This window comes from Mercenaria mercenaria, chromosome 11 (genome assembly GCF_021730395.1).
Source record: "Mercenaria mercenaria strain notata chromosome 11, MADL_Memer_1, whole genome shotgun sequence".
NCBI classification, from domain to species: Eukaryota; Metazoa; Mollusca; class Bivalvia; order Venerida; family Veneridae; genus Mercenaria; species Mercenaria mercenaria.
In genome coordinates, this window is record NC_069371.1 from 61,648,926 (window position 1) to 61,665,279 (window position 16,354).

At 34.9% G+C, this 16,354-nt stretch overlaps 1 protein-coding gene across 11 annotated transcripts in view; it reads left to right on the forward strand.

Annotated features, from left to right (window-relative positions):
- LOC123531388 (RNA-binding motif, single-stranded-interacting protein 3-like) overlaps window positions 1-16,354 on the forward strand; it is a 202,307-nt gene that overhangs the window by 61,862 nt on the left and 124,091 nt on the right. The window contains exon 1 of one of the 11 annotated variants that reach the window (XM_045312289.2): window positions 8,244-8,264. The exons of the other annotated variants lie outside the window; for them this stretch is intronic. Coding sequence (XP_045168224.1) covers window positions 8,259-8,264 — 6 coding nt within the window. The 5' untranslated portion in view covers window positions 8,244-8,258. Of the gene's footprint in view, window positions 1-8,243; window positions 8,265-16,354 lie in introns of those variants that run through there. 11 annotated transcript variants of the gene reach the window in all.

A 16,354-nucleotide genomic window follows, 5' to 3' on the forward strand; every position in this document is an offset into this window, starting at 1 on the left:
GGGGTATTGAAATGGCGTTGTCCGTCCGTCACGTCCGTGCATCCATGCGTGCGTGCGTGCATGTGTCCGTCCGCAGCCATTTCTCAGTAACTAGCAGGTAGAATTTCATGAAACTTGAAATAAACATGAACCAACATACTGCGATGATGCCCGTCAAGTTTTTTTTTGGATTGGTCGATTTCCCTTAGAGTTATTGCCCTTGATTTAATGAAAAATGCCCAAAAATGTCCGTCCGCAGCCATTTCTCAGTAACTAGCAGGTGGAATTTCATGAAACTTGAAATAAATATGAACCAACATACTGCAGTGATGTCCATCAAGTTTTTTTTGGATTGGTCAATTTCCCTTAGAGTTATTGCCCTTTATTTACTGAAAAATCCAGGTCTGCAGCCATTTCTCAGTAACAAGCTGGTAGAATTTCATGAAACTTAAAATAAATATGAATCAACATACTTTGATGATGTATGTGATTTTTTTTTTTTCAATTGGTCAATTTTCCTAAGAGTTATTGCCCTTTAATTATTTGAAAATCTACAGATTTGTACATAACAAACCAACCAATTGGTAGAATTTCATAAAACTTCTTTCATTCTTTTCCGTGAACATTTATTATAAACATGTGAAGTTGTGTACCCACACCTGGTCACCACCTTGCTTTCGTCACACCCCCTCCCCCGACCAACCTCCCCCCCCAAAAAAAATTCTTTCCTTTTTATTATTATTTTTTTCAGACTTTCATGAATATTTATCAACATACAAAGTTGTACTGTTCCCCCACCTCACTCCTCCACCCAGTCATCCCCCTCCCCCCAACATTTTTATTTTTTTTCATTTTTAATTTTCCATCCATATTTCAATATTTATAATCAACATCGATGATCAGTGACAATAATCGATGTTTTGTACCCTCACCCAGTCACCCCCGCTGCCCCTCCTCCCCCAACCAAAAAAAAGCATTCATTTTCTGTTAAATTGATTTTGACAAATGAAATTATTTGCTTCTTTTGCTTCTTAGTAACATCCTTAACTTTTTGCCGGATATATTTTTTTGCCATTCCTGACCACAAATCCTTTCGGCGGGGGATACCAATTCATCGACTTTGCTTGTTTTGTGTATTAACGCCTGCAGAAGCCCTTGGGAAATGTTTGTCACAAACAATCCCGTGGGCTTCTGCAGACGTTAATACACAAAAAAACGTGTATTATCCCTACAACATCCCAATGAACAGTATTTTGTTTTTTGTTTTGTTTTGGGTTTAACGCCATTTTTCAACAGTATTTCAGTCATGTAACGGCGGGCAGTTAACCTAACCAGTATTCCTGGATTCTATACCAGTACAAACCTGTTCTCCGCAAGTAACTGCCAACTTCCCCACATAAATCAGAGGTGGAGGACTAATGATTTCAGACACAATGTTGTTTATCAAATAGTCACGGAGAACATACGACCCGCCCGAGGATCGAACTCACGACCCCGAGATCTGTAGACCAACGCTCTTACCTACTGAGCTAAGTGGGCATGCTCAGTGAACAGTAAAGTAAGCTTTCACTTTATCTTCAAAAATTAAAAGCACCATGCAAAACTACGAAATACCATACCCACAAAATTATTTCCAGAATTTGTTTAGGTATCATCAGGTATTGTGCAAAACATTCAAATCTAATTGCCAAATCAATTTGTTGCAAATCTGCATGGTTACCTTGTTTATTAACCTTCCCTGATGTGTTGATTATTCTGGAGCATAAATTGATGGGTTGAGGAAGCGATATTTTAAGGAACAAGTCATTTTGAAAACTAAAATATCTGAATTTATTATAAGATTTATATTTATAGTCCTTCCAGTTTGTCAAAATGCAGCTACAATGTCATACTGAGTCGACTTGCAGAGCCAAAAACAATTATTATTAAGTCTATAGTCCATTCCATTGGTCTATATGTTGTCACATGATCAATGATAAAAAGTCATAGTGACTCGAAGGCGGAGCCAAAAACACGTATTGGCCTCCAGCTGTGATGTCATCACAGTTTGACATCAAAACAGTAAGACATCATACAGAATTTATCGCGAAAAGTGACCAAAGGCTGCAGATATTTGTATTTAATGTTTATACTTAGGAGTAGGCAGTGATATCCAAACATTTTGACATCATAGTATTATATAACCTGGAATACAATTTAAGCACTGCAGATTGGGGAAAAAAGGACCAACTGCTGCAGACTTTGGAATTTAATTAATCTTTTCTTAATTAAAATTAATTTTTTAGATTTTTAAGATATTTTATGGAAATTGAAAAGTGATATCTACCCCACTGAGAGCATTTATTGGCATTTGAAAACTGATGTCGACCCCATAAAGCAATAATTGTATATAATGACCTCAAGATCAGTGTGTGAAATAAATTTGAATTCCAACTTGCCCATAGGGCAACTTAGAACTGTTACTGATTTCAACTTGCCCCATTTGATTCCAACTTGCCCTGGATCTCTACTTTAAAAACACGTTCAATTCCTATTTTGAAACACAGAAAAACAGTGGATCACTAAAAATTTGTTATATTCTGTTGTACATACAGGTACACTATGGTAGTAGGTTGAAAACACATTGTAAACAAATGTAAAAACTATGAGTGCTTAACACTGAGCTTGGACCTTGGTCTTACAGATGTAATTGATTCAAACTATATTGCTGTAAATTGCTCGGCGATATATGCCCATTTTGTGTTGATTCGCTGTAAAACCCAACTCATTCACTCACTGCAAATGCTTTAAAAATACAATTAAAGGATTACTCCTTGCCTTCTGAATGTTAACAAATTTCATATGAGCATCCAATCTTTCATGAGACTGCTGGCAATTCTTGCGGAAAACAGTCAAGCCAGTCAGGAATGATCCAACATCAACATACAAAGAACAAATTTTGCAAGTCATTCACCCTTCATTATACACTAACCAGTTGAATTCAGTTAGCTAAAACATTTGGAAAGTTTGTTGCAGGTGTTTGTACTTTCATATTTAAGCCTGTTTTGGGTTTCGTTTTCAACCGATTTTGACTTTTGCTGGAGGAATGTAACCTTTTTGGAAAATCGAGGACATTGCCATTTTGTGACGCTTACCAGATGCAATATCTTATACGGAATCTGATTGGCTCTCTTCAAAACACTCCGACCAATGAAAGTGATCATTATTATTTCGAGTAATGAAAAATGCAAAACAGAACAAAATGATAACAATTCTACCAAACCAACGCAGGACATTGGAAAACATCAGACTAGATTGAGGATTGCCAGTGAAAGGTCTACATGTTCAGCCAACTCAGTAAATTATGATATTTCTCTAATCTAAAAAAAAAAATGGTGCCAGGCTTTAATGATAAACTGATTATAAACTGGTATTTTAAGAATATTCTGTAAACATGAGAAATTTGTAACAGAAAATTTTTGTACTATTCGATTCCAGATGGTTAATGCTCCTTGATTTCAGTTGAAACATCTCTTATTTCAATTTATATTTTTGTAGGTCTGCTAAAGACATAGTGAGTGCCAACAAATAAACAAATTCTTTAAGATTTTTAGAAATAAATCTTATAGATTTTTGAGTTGGTATCTTATCGTCAATTTCACATCATTTCAGTTCTTTTATTTTTCAATGTCATTTGATTCTAAATGAAAGTATTTTTTTATAAACCTGGTGTAACCTATTTGACAGAATTTACTTCTTATGAAATAGGAATTTTGTTGATGAAAATTTATACAACATTCCTGTGATTTTCTTTTTATTCTAAAAAGCCAGCTTTTTAAAGTACTGATTAAATCCAGGAAAACTTTCCCCATCCTGCTGGTAAAGGAATTAGATGCTAAAATGTTAGATAATTTCAGTCCACCCAAACTGGAATTTTATATTCAGTCTCAACATACATGTTATTCAGAAAAAAATGCAATAAAAGTTTGTTAGTCATCATTAAGCGCCAGCAGAATGATCCATGAGAAGAAATAGTGCATATTCTACAGTCGATATATTCTCTTTGTAGTTATAAAATGTATGCATAATTTTGATTTGCATTGTATAAAATAATTCTTTGCACATTTATGATGTACATTGCATAAAACATGTACATTACTATGATGAACATTGCATAGAATGTATACATAATTATGATGTATATTGTATTAATTATAATGCAATGAAGGGTGCTGGGAAAGATGGAGTGGTTGGTCGACTTAGATGGCTTCGGCTATGGCCAGTTGTTGAAGACGCTAGGTCAGTTTGTTATTCACAATTTTATTTCCAATGACAACAAATACATTCTCTCAGAAGTGTTAGAAGTTAATGAAATTTTACACAAAGGTTTGATAACCCACTAGGGTATCAATAAATTTGAAGATTTCTGAAACCTTGCCCATCTACATCTACAACCAGCAGATTATTTATTTTTGCATGCAATATTATACAAAGTACAGAATAAGTAAAGCAAATCGAAAAGCTTTTCTTAGCAGCACTCTTTCTCATAGTAGACTGTATTACTGAACATCCTTAAACAGAAATGACATCATGACATTTCATAGGCACACAACATTATAATTTGTAGCCTAACATTATGTTGTTTTTTTTTGGTAAAAATTTAGAAATAAACTATAAGGAACCAAGAGCAACCATCGAAAGTATTTAATTTTTATTGAATCTTACATATTACGTAATCAGTGAATGAGTCTTTAGTTGTCATTGACAGCATGAGAGTCTTCTTTTATGGGGGTGGCAAAACAATTTTGCCAACATAGGAAAAACCACTGAAAACACCAGTCTGCTATGCAAGAACATTTCTTATGTTTATAACTCCAAACAGAAATATGTTACCAATGAGCCACCCATAATACAAGTTATTATATAGATGGGTATTCCAGTTTCTGGACCTGATGTTTGGAATTTCCTGCAACTGTTCTATGTGGTTGCTAATCATCTTTTAGCCTCATACCATATGCATGGCAGGTGTGAATTAGTTCATCAGATTTACCAGTCTTACTACAAGATTTGCCACTTTTGTGAAGTAGGAATTCTCATGAAATGGCCTTGGGTGTATTACTAGGCAGCATTTTAATGAATCACATAAAGTTGAAGATTGTTTTGTGGCACACCAAAATGCCATTTCTTATCTCTGCATATTTTGTCAGATTCTTGATAAAAATGTTCTAACTAAAGTGCATTTCCTTTTTCCAGTAAAATACCCATCAGTTGTGGTCCCAGTGATATTAGCAAAGTACCCTAGTTATTTGAGGTTTCATAATTAAAACATAATTATGAGAAAATGATCCTGGACAACATTAATTGCTTCAGCTATTCCAGTGCTCCTGAGCAATCATCTTTAGCTATAAACACTGCATATTCTCCCACTCATTTGCCAATCTCTGCCACTTGAAGTGAAAAGATGTTAACGAATTTTTCAGCCCAATCACATTTTCATTTTGCATAAAAGACTTGATTGTGTTTAAACAATAAAACTACTATATAAATTCTGATGCTAAAATAATCGTTTCATCAGATATGCTGGTAATGAGCTGTTAAATTTTACTAGAAAAAAAAATGAATCTTTGTTTTACCTATTCCAAAAACAAAACGAGGCTTGTTTGCCAGAACGGCTATCATGTTTGAGATTTTCTGGGAAATTTTGCAACACCACATACCGAGATAGGCTGAGTGAGCCATGCTTGTGAATAATCTGATAAATACCTATTGTTTTAGCAGAAAACTGAGTCTGTGTGTTGTTGTTTTCTAAGGATAATGATGTAATTTGAGATGTATGCAAAAATCTGATAAGTTTTATATTTTTTACATTCTCCTTAACAGCTGATTGGGCCAGTGGTTCCAGATTGTTTGCTGTGTCTTAAATTGTGTTTTGCTAGTAAAATAATGAGACTGTCATTTTACAGGCGTGGTTGTTGTCAGTGTAGGAGATTATAACAAGATTAAAAGCATGGTTGCAGCTTTACCAGATAAGCTGAAGCATGAAAAAGTGATTTTTAGCTCTTCTTCTTTTATACACCTGTAAAACTGGACATGTTATATGATCATCTCCTGTAGTGGGCGGGAAGGTGGCATCCATTAAAGTTGCCTACTGTCTAACTTGAAGAGTTCTTATCCATTCTTCACTTAATTTGGTCAGTGTTACTGGGCATACTATCTGCCAATTTCTTTAACCAGCTGGATTGTCCCAGATGCTTTGGTCTTACGTCCCTTATATTACTAGAAATTTTAAAAATTGACAAGTTTCCATTGTCTTACTTGAGCAGATCTTGTCAAATATTCAACAAACTTGTGCAAAGTTTTTATGCAAAAACATGAAAACTGTATTGACATAAAGAAGCAGTAACTGTTGTCCAATTTTTGTGATGAGATGACGAATACTGTGTTCTTTTGGATCGTCTTGGTATGGTATATTTCGAATTTTACAGACAGTAATTTTAGTATCAGTCTTTATATTTTGTAGCAGGAAATCAAATAAATTTGTTTTGACCACATATTTCATCTCCATATAATGTTACATAGGTATGTATAACCTTGTGTGGACCATAAGCACTCTTGCATTTCCAAGCAGCAGAAACTATGATTTCAACCTCCTCATATGAAATGGAGATAGAGGCTTTGTGCATCGTGTCATAACTTTCACTGTGGCCTTTAGGGAGCAGACAGTGATTCTGTAGTTAAAAATTTTTGTACTAAGTCGTAGAAGTCACACAAATCATGCTAAGCAAGGATTTTAAAATTGCAACAATTTTGAACAGAAGAAGTCAGTCAGTTTAAATCCATTACTGCCTTGCACTTTAAAACAAACCAAAATAAGAAAGAACTGTTAAAGTTAAAGACATGGTTTATTGTTTCCGGAGAACAAAACGCGTATTGAGACATAGAGATTGCAGCTTAATACAGTTTCATTGTGCATTACAAAGATAGAAAGTAAGAGATTTTCTCAGACATGTCTTATCAAGCACAGGGTGTTTCCACAGAGTTTTGCACTATAAACAACGATTAATTTGTCTAAAATAAAAAGGGGTCATTTTTTTGGAAACTCCTATTATACCACTGAGAAAATGATCTTGCTGGGAATATTAATAAAAGACTCGGGGAGTCTGACATGAAATGAAAAATTTCAGTGATTTTTTTTAAGATAATGTTACTAAAAATAGATTAAACCTCTTGAAAATAATCCAAAAACAATTTTCTTTTATTCATGATTGTACACCACACCTGTACATTTATATATATTTGTTAATTTAATGTTTCTACATTATACTAAAGTTAATATTTTTTTTTATAATTAAAAAAAATCAGGTTATATATCATTTAGTAGCTTCCATAAAAAGTTTTTCTGTATGATGGCTCTACTGCAGTCTCAGTTTTAGTTGATATGTGACTGCTAGACTTAATTTTAATTTCAGGAACACAATATATCCGCAGAAGAGCCTTTTTTTTTTTCAAACATGACATAGGGTAAATATAGGTGCATTCCAATGACTTTGTACATGCAAATATTGCGAAGTCTTTGCCACCCTTATGAAAGGTTGTTGAAGCATCTTGGACATTGCATGATATTTATGGCCAACTTTCCTTACATTCTTCATATTGAGGAATTTAAAGTCATGTTCATGTCCCAGCAGTATGGTTTCATGTTTCTCAGATCTAGCATTTTGTATGTTCCATAATTTTTATTATTGCGGCATGCATACTGTTAAAGTCTTTCATGTTGTTACTGATTCCTGTAACCAAAATGCCATGCTTGAGGGAAAACAGTTCTAAAAGAACATAATTATAAGAAGATTATAGGATACTTATGCAGGCTGCTATCTTCTCTCCTGTGTTTTACTTACATAAAAGTCAGTATGAAAAGCTTCAGACTAAAGCAACACAATGAAGTTATATTGAGTCTTTCATGTGTGCCATTAACTAAGGGGTGATTGTTTGTACCACATGTAGATTTGTAGATAATTACTGTGTTTCAAGATTATTAATTGCCCATTACCTAAGAAATATCACAGAGCAATTGCTTATGAATGATATTTTCTTTGGAGATTTAATTTGCGTTTTTGCAAGGATCTTGGAATCGGATTGTTTATTTATATTTGTCATGAGTGTATTGTTATTTGCTACAATAACTGTCTGGAAGCCATGTTTTAGAAATTGTGAGGAATTTTACCTGCTTCAGTGAAGGCATAAATGATTTATAGTGAAAATTCTGTAACAGATTGGATTATACATAGCTAGTTTATCCAATGGCAGTAGGTGTATTTTTTGTATTAATAGATTTGTGATAGGAGATCAATGAGTCCAGTTTCATTTAAGGTGCATGTTTTCTTCATCATTGTTTGATCACTATATAGCAAGTACTCCCTTATGTTCGATCACTGGCAAACAGGCATTCAGGGACATTAATATTTCACTATTTATGTATTGTAATCATATTTTTCAGAATTATTTATCGCTTGGTTCTAATGTTTGAATATGACACTGATGGGTTTACGAATATACCTGCAGTTTTTCTTGCAGTAACATAATGTGTTGATTGGTAATAAAACAGAATATATTTGTCATTTTTATTGCAGCAGGAAGTATTTTCATAATGGAAGTGTTGATGGTAATAAAGCAGAATTTTGTTAAGAAAGTTGCACAGTCACCCACTCTGACTCGGTGATACAACATTTCTATTTCCTCATAAAACAGAGAGGGGAGAACTTATTTCTGAGCATGGAGACCAGTCAAAAAGGTTGAGCTTGTGATTGGTTGATTCTAAGCACACTCTTGAAATTAACCAGTGGCAAGCTTGCATATTGAGACTGGTCTCCAAGGCCAGCGACTGGTCTCAAAGTCCAGTTTTATAAACTTAGGGCCAGGGTTATTCCTGGATCCTGGGTAAATGCATTCAGTTCCAAAGGGATTTTGAAGACACAACCTGGGATGGAAGTGTAGTATGCTGGTGCAGACCTTAGTGTAGAATCTAACAGAAATTTGATAGAAAGGTATTATAAAAATTAATGCTGAAAATTCAATTGTTTGTTTAGTTTTTAGCTCAAGGTGAGCTTTTGTGATCGCCCTGTGTCCATCGTCCTTCGTCGTCCGTTGTCGTAAACAATTTGACTGTTAACACTCTAGAGGTCACAATTTAGGCCCAGTCTTAATGAAACTTGGTCAGAATGTTACACTCAATAAAATCTGGGACGAGTTCGATATTGGGTCATCTGGGGTCAAAAACTAGGTCACCAGGTCAAATCAAAGGAAAAGCTTGTTAACACTTTAGAGGTCACATTTTTGGCCCAATCTTAATGAAACTTGATCAGAATGTTACCCTCAATAAAATCTTGAACAAGTTTGATATTGGGTCACCAGGGGTCAAAAACTAGGTCACCAGGTCAAATCAAAGGAAAAGCTTGTTAACATTCTAGAGGTCACAATTTTGAGCTTTTGTGATCGCCCTGTGTCCGTCGTCCGTCGTCGTCCGTTGTCATCAACAATTTGACTGTTAACACTCTAGAGGTCACAATTTTGGCCCAGTCTTAATGAAACTTGGTCAGAATGTTACCCTTAATAAAATCTTGGACAACTTCGATATTGGGTCATGTAGGATCAAAAACTAGGTCACCAGGTCAGATCAAAGGAAAAGCTTGTTAACACTGTAGACGCCACATTTTTGACTGTATCTTTATGAAACTTGGTCAGAATGTTATCTTGGTGATTTTAAGGTCCAGTTTGAATCAGGGTCATGTCAGGTCAAAACTAGGTCACTGGGTCAAATCAAAGGAAAAGCTAGTTAACACTCTAGAGGCCACATTTATGACCATATCTTAATGAAACTTGGTCAGAATGTTACTCTTGATGATCTTTAAGTCAGAAGGTCAGGTGAGTGATACAGGGCCTTCATGACCCTCTTGTTGTTGAGTTAAATGCTTATGTCAAATGAAGCAGGCAGATAGTTTGAACCAAAGATCTTCCATTAGCAGTTTCTGCACAACCCAAGTGCAGTTTCATTTAGATTTGAAGATGGAATACTGCTGAAGCCGGATCTAGGGGTCATTGGCAGTGTAGCATTTTCCATTACTGCTCATGAACAGACTCAATCAAACCAAGTCTGCAATTTTCACTGTTTGCCTTGTTCTCGGTGCTTCCGGGGGATCTACTTTTCAGATTTTATTCACTCTCTTACATCGGTGAGAGATTTGAAGCCAGAAACCTTACATCCACAGCCATAGAGGCTCAATGAAAAGTTCACCTGTAACATTTTTACATTATGAAGAATCTTCCTTATATCAGGTGTTTTTATCCTTCTGAAGAAAAATCATCACTGCATGAATACTACTGAAACCTTGGAGAAACAAGCCAATGAAATAGACTACAATTATAGTGCCCTTGAAAAAGCATCAAGTGAATAAGGCAACACAGTTTCAAGAGCAACAGTGCAGAGGAGAAAATTTTTGAACAGGTGTATTGACAAGCTTGAAGAGGTCAATTAAGTCCAAGAGAGTCAAGACAGGTGCCTTCTGGAATACTTATGAACATTCCTACATACAATGGTAGGGGAAGAAGAATAAACAAATATTCAGGGAAACAGATATATCATTTATAGCTGTAGAAAGAAAGTAAATTAGTGAATGAAACAGGAAACAGAATTGCTGGCTTTTTCTGTAGAAATAACTTTTTGAGAGATGGTAGCAGTAAAAATAAATGATTATGGGAGGCACTTATAGCAGGTCAGTATGTATAGCAAATTGTTTCAGGTTGGACTGAACCTATGTAACAAAATTAATGAGATTTTGAGGCAATGAAATTCTAAAACTTGTAAATGAACCTTTTTACATGGAAAATTGGAGAACATATTGAAAAAAAAACATGGTATTTAAGTGATGTGGTCCCACCACCCTGGAACTACAGAAGCAGTTGAATCAAAACACAGAAACATTTGAACTTTACCTATATCTCTGAAAAAGTTTTTCTGTAATTGATATAACTAGTTTATTTCATAGAAAATATCAATGTATTGTTAGTTTGTTGCTCTCCCTACTGTGAAACTGAGGTTTGCAACACCATGCTTAAATTTTGTTTTATCATGAAGGCTGAGCATGAAACTAGCATAACTTTTTATAAAGAAAGTATAAGCTACAATATTTTCTCGTTCTGCCACCATTTTGACAACAGACTGGATATAAACATCAAAGTATCATATGAAAGAAGTAGGAAATGTATTTAAGAAGAATAGAAAACACCTACTTGATGTAACTTTCTGAAGAGCAACTTTGAGGAAGTAAACGTTTAAAATGTTGTAGATGTAACTAGGATAATTTTATTCATCTCTGTAATTTCATTATTCGAACCTCTTTCAAGATGAAAGAAAGCACTCACACGTGCATGCTGGGATACGTAATGAAGATTTCAGGAGGGAACCAGTCTTGTTTCAAAGTTTGCAAATTGAAGCGAAAACCAGCCCAAACCTTTCATGCTGTTATTCTGCTCCACCAATTACTGGCATGAAACTGTGTTGACAAAGCCTTACTGAACTGTTTGGTGCAGCTGTCTCCTCTACAAACAATTGTGCATGCCTTGGCTACAGCATATTTTGTAGCAATAAGAAAGTAATTAAGTATTACCAATATACTTAACATGAAAGGAAAAGTTCTTGATCAGACAGGTATTTCAGTATGGCAAAAAATTACAAAGAATTTGAAGAAGCCAATGGGCATACTCAAGAACACCTTTAGATATGTTATTTTATTTAGAACTTGATTTCTGTCATGCATGTATTTAATAAATATATATGATTTAAAGATAGATAGCGGAATAGGTTTTATAACTTAAATCAGGCAGAGACTTATTTGAAACCAGCTTTTGTTTCTTTTGGAAATATGTAATAATTATAGATAGAAAGCCAGCTGAAATGAATTTCATTTTCAGAATTTCTGACAGTAGAAATTAAACAATAAATACAGGACTCTGTATGTTATAAAACACATGTAAATAAGGACACAGAGAAAGTGGGGACACACAGAAAATAGGGACACACAGGAAGTAAGGATACAGGAGAAAATAGGGACACACAGGAAGTAAGGACAATAGAAAATAGAGACACAGAAGGAGAAAGTAAGGAGTCATAGAGACATATAGAAAGTAAAGACACACAGGAGAAAATAGGAGGACACACAGAAAATAGGGACACATAGGAAGTAAAGGACACATAGAAAATAAGGGTACAGGAGAAAAATGGGGACACAGAGAAAACAGGGACACATTGAAAGTAAGGACACAGGAGAAAAAGGGGGTAACAGAGAAAATAGGGACATATAGAAAGTAAGCGCACAGGTCCTGGAGATTGGCAGAAAACAAAGCAGAGGCAATTTAAAAAGAGGCAGCTTAACCAGGTTCTTCAGGTAGTATAAACTTACTGTATGTCACATGTCTACGGCGTGACATATAGAAAGTAAAGACACACAGGAGAAAATAGGAGGACACACAGAAAATAGGGACACATAGGAAGTAAAGGACACATAGAAAATAAGGGTACAGGAGAAAAATGGGGACACAGAGAAAACAGGGACACATTGAAAGTAAGGACACAGGAGAAAAATGGGGTAACAGAGAAAATAGGGACATATAGAAAGTAAGCGCACAGGTCCTGGAGATTGGCAGAAAACAAAGCAGAGGCAATTTAAAAAGAGGCAGCTTAACCAGGTACTTCAGATAGTATAAACTTACTGTATGTCACATGTCTACGGCGTGATATTCCAGTGAGGCAGCACTATAAAGTTGGGCATTGTGCTCACTGCTACAAGTAGACACCATCGTTTATATGACTGAAAAATTGTTGAAAAAGACGTTAAACCTGAACACACACGCACACGCACACGCACACGCACGCACGCACACACACACACACACACACACACACACACACAAACTTACTGTATAGCTTGCCTTCAGACCTCGATCAAATGGTTTTGACTATTGACTGGCAAGCCATTTTATAAATGTTTTATTTTATGACATCAGAAATAAGTTTAGATTTTTTAGCTCGACTATTCATAGAATAGTAGAGCTATTGCGTCGGCGTCCGCGTCGGCGTCCCGATTTGGTTAAGTTTTTGTATGTAAGCTGGTATCTCAGCAACCACTTGTGGGAATGGATTGAAACTTTACACACTTATTCACTGTGATAAACTGACTTACATTGCACAGGTTCCATAACTCTATTTTGCTTTTTTACAAAATTATGCCCCTTTTTTGACTTAGAAATTTTTGGTTAAGGTTTTGTATGTAAGCTGGTATCTCAGTAACCACTTGTGGGAATGGATTGAAACTTCACACACTTATTCACTGTGATAAACTGTCTTACATTGCACAGGTTCCATAACTCTATTTTGCTTTTTTACAAAATTATGCCCCTTTTTCGACTTAGAATTTTTTGGTTAAGGTTTTGTATGTAAGCTGGTATCTCAGTACTCACTGATTGGAATGGATTGAAACTTCACACACTTGTTCACTGTCATGATCTGACATACACAAAGCAGGTTCCATAACTCTATTTTGCTTTTTTACAAAATTATGCTCCTTTTTCGACTTAGAATTTTTTGGTTAAGGTTTTGTATGTAAGCTGGTATCTCAGTATCCACTAACGGGAAAGGATTGAAACTTCACACACTTGTTCACTGTCATGATATGACATGCAGTGCAAAGGGTCAATAACTCATCTTTGCAATTTACAAAAGAATGCCCCTTTTTAAACTTAGGAGTTTTGGGTTAAATTCTTATATGTAAGCTGGTATCTCAGTACCCGCTAATGGGAATGGATTGAAACTTCACACACTTGTCCACTGTCATGAGCTGATAAGCACTATGCAGGTTCCATAACCCTATTTTACTTTTTTACTAAATTATGCCCCTTTTTCGACTTTCTTATTCATTCAAGCGACAAGGCTGTTAAATAGTCGAGAGTTGCTGTCCTCTGACAGCTCTTGTTTTCTCAAGTTTTGACTAGACCAGTCAATAGCACAAAATATGGAGGAGCAATTTATGTTAGGAGTCTTGTAATGGTAATGTTTAAGAGCTACAGTATGGTGAAATGTACAGAACATATTGTGCATGTTTATAGCAGAAACATTCAACTTGGAAGGCTTGATGATAGAATTTGAGGAAGCTGGTATAAAACCTGGTGAAAGCTGAAGACTGTTATGTTATAGGGAAATGAAATGCGATTGTTGCAGAACTAGAAATAGAGACTGATAAATCAATTATGATAATTACTAAAGGTAACAATACCAGAAATGCAAGACTATGGCAAGAATTATGAAAAATGTGTTAGGAAGGGCAATGAATCTGCGCAGGAAGGAGTTTTTTTAACTCATGACTAAACATACTTTTCTGACTGAAAGCATGCCAACTAGATTCAAGTTATGACAACAAATGACAAACATTATTATATTTCTGTTTTTTCCTGGTTTATTATGAAAGCAGCATTGATACATTAGTAAATCCATGTTTTATTTGCTTTACCATTGCTCTCAGCTTTACCACCCGTGGTTTTTGACACCCACAATCATGTCTTTTTCAATTTTTCTTCTTTATAAAAATAGAACTTCATAAATATAGAATTAAAATACACATACTACTACTATCAGGTAGCATTGGATTTTTAGCTGTTCTGATTTTTTAATAAATCTTCAAGGTATTTTTTCCACTTGATTGTCAGCGTCGGCGTCAGTGAAAACTTTAAGAGCTACGGCTTTAGACTCTGCACACTTGTTTATCATTAGGGGACTATGTAGGCCATGAATTATGGCCCTTTTTTTACTTGCTTGTGTATGGGTATATTTGATTGCTGTTGTGTTTTCGACCAGTGACCTTGTGTCCAGTTTTATCGGCACTCTTTTTTGTTTCGTCATTAATTTGAAACATCTGGGTGTGAATATTTGAATTTATCTTTAAAACTTTTGATTGCTGTCTACCTTAAGCTTACATAAAAGAGGTTGGGGCTTAACATTGGATGAATTATGATGTTTTTAAAGTAGAAATACATGGAGGTGTGATTTAACTAAAGATTTTCAATCTATTTGGTGTGAAATCATCAATCTTGTTAACAAGTTTTCAATAACAAAGACAAATAAAAGATATTGCGGAAAACACATCATATAAACAATTACTTTGATAAAATCCCCACACACAATGTTTGCATTTTAAGAAAAACTTAGAGACCAGTTAGAGGGTTTTCATATCCAGAGTTTTATGACATCACATTCATCAAAAAGTTCAGAAGTTTTGGACAGTTTGAAATGCAATCTTGTTAAAAGGATTCAGACCTAGTTAATTTTTACAACTTTGGCAAAATTTGATAGCATATGCATAAATCCTGTGACAGTCTCAGTTTAGATTTGTCTGTATAGATATTTTGAAAAGCCATCAAAAAATGCCTACATGCAAATATATAATTTTGACATAATAACTTAGCATTGACTTGAGATATATAAGTTTATGCTATTAGCTATTATCTAAGCTAGATTGTGATGAAATCTTAAATTTAGGTAATTTGAGTCACTTCCATAAAAAAAACCAATGGGGTCTCAAACCCAGGACCTCCAAGTTGAATACCTTAACTATTAGACAACCACTCCTCCTTTAGGCATTATTCATAATAAACCAAACCATCCAGGGTTGTATATGTTATTGGGAAAACTGAAAAAAAGTTTTCTCTAAATAATGAAAAAATCCTTTTTTTTGATGTAATTCTGTTTATTTTGAGTCTGTCTGTATGGTCAAATATAGGTGATGAAAGAGAACAATATACATTCCTTGGTTAATCCCCTTGTTGTTGATAGGATTACCTACCTTTGATGCGAGCCAATGAACCAGACGTAAATAAACAAGCGGTCATCAATATGGCCCGGTCACTCAACAATAGTGGACAATATGTTTACTGGAGATGGTGAGAATATAAGTTGGATCAGTAAGAGAAGAAATAGCGGGTGGCGGTCAGGAAGGTGAAGAATAAATATTCGGGTATGCCGAATCAAAATGAATGGACCCCACACCTTCATTGTACTTTTTTGCATAAATAATGTTTTGGAGCTTATCTGTTATAATAGGCTACATTGATAAGTAAGCGAAAAGGAATTTAATAAAATAGCAAAATGTTTTGCAATCAATCATGTCCTATTGTGTTTACATGCAGCTATGGTCCTCTCAGATTTTTTTACAGATAATATCTTTTAAAGGTCACAGCCTGTGTATAAATATATAAAACATATAATAATAATCTATGGCAGTTTCATTACCCTTTAGCCTGTTGTCGGCAAGTGGTTCTGCCTTTGCGACCAGTGCAGACCATCATGATCAGC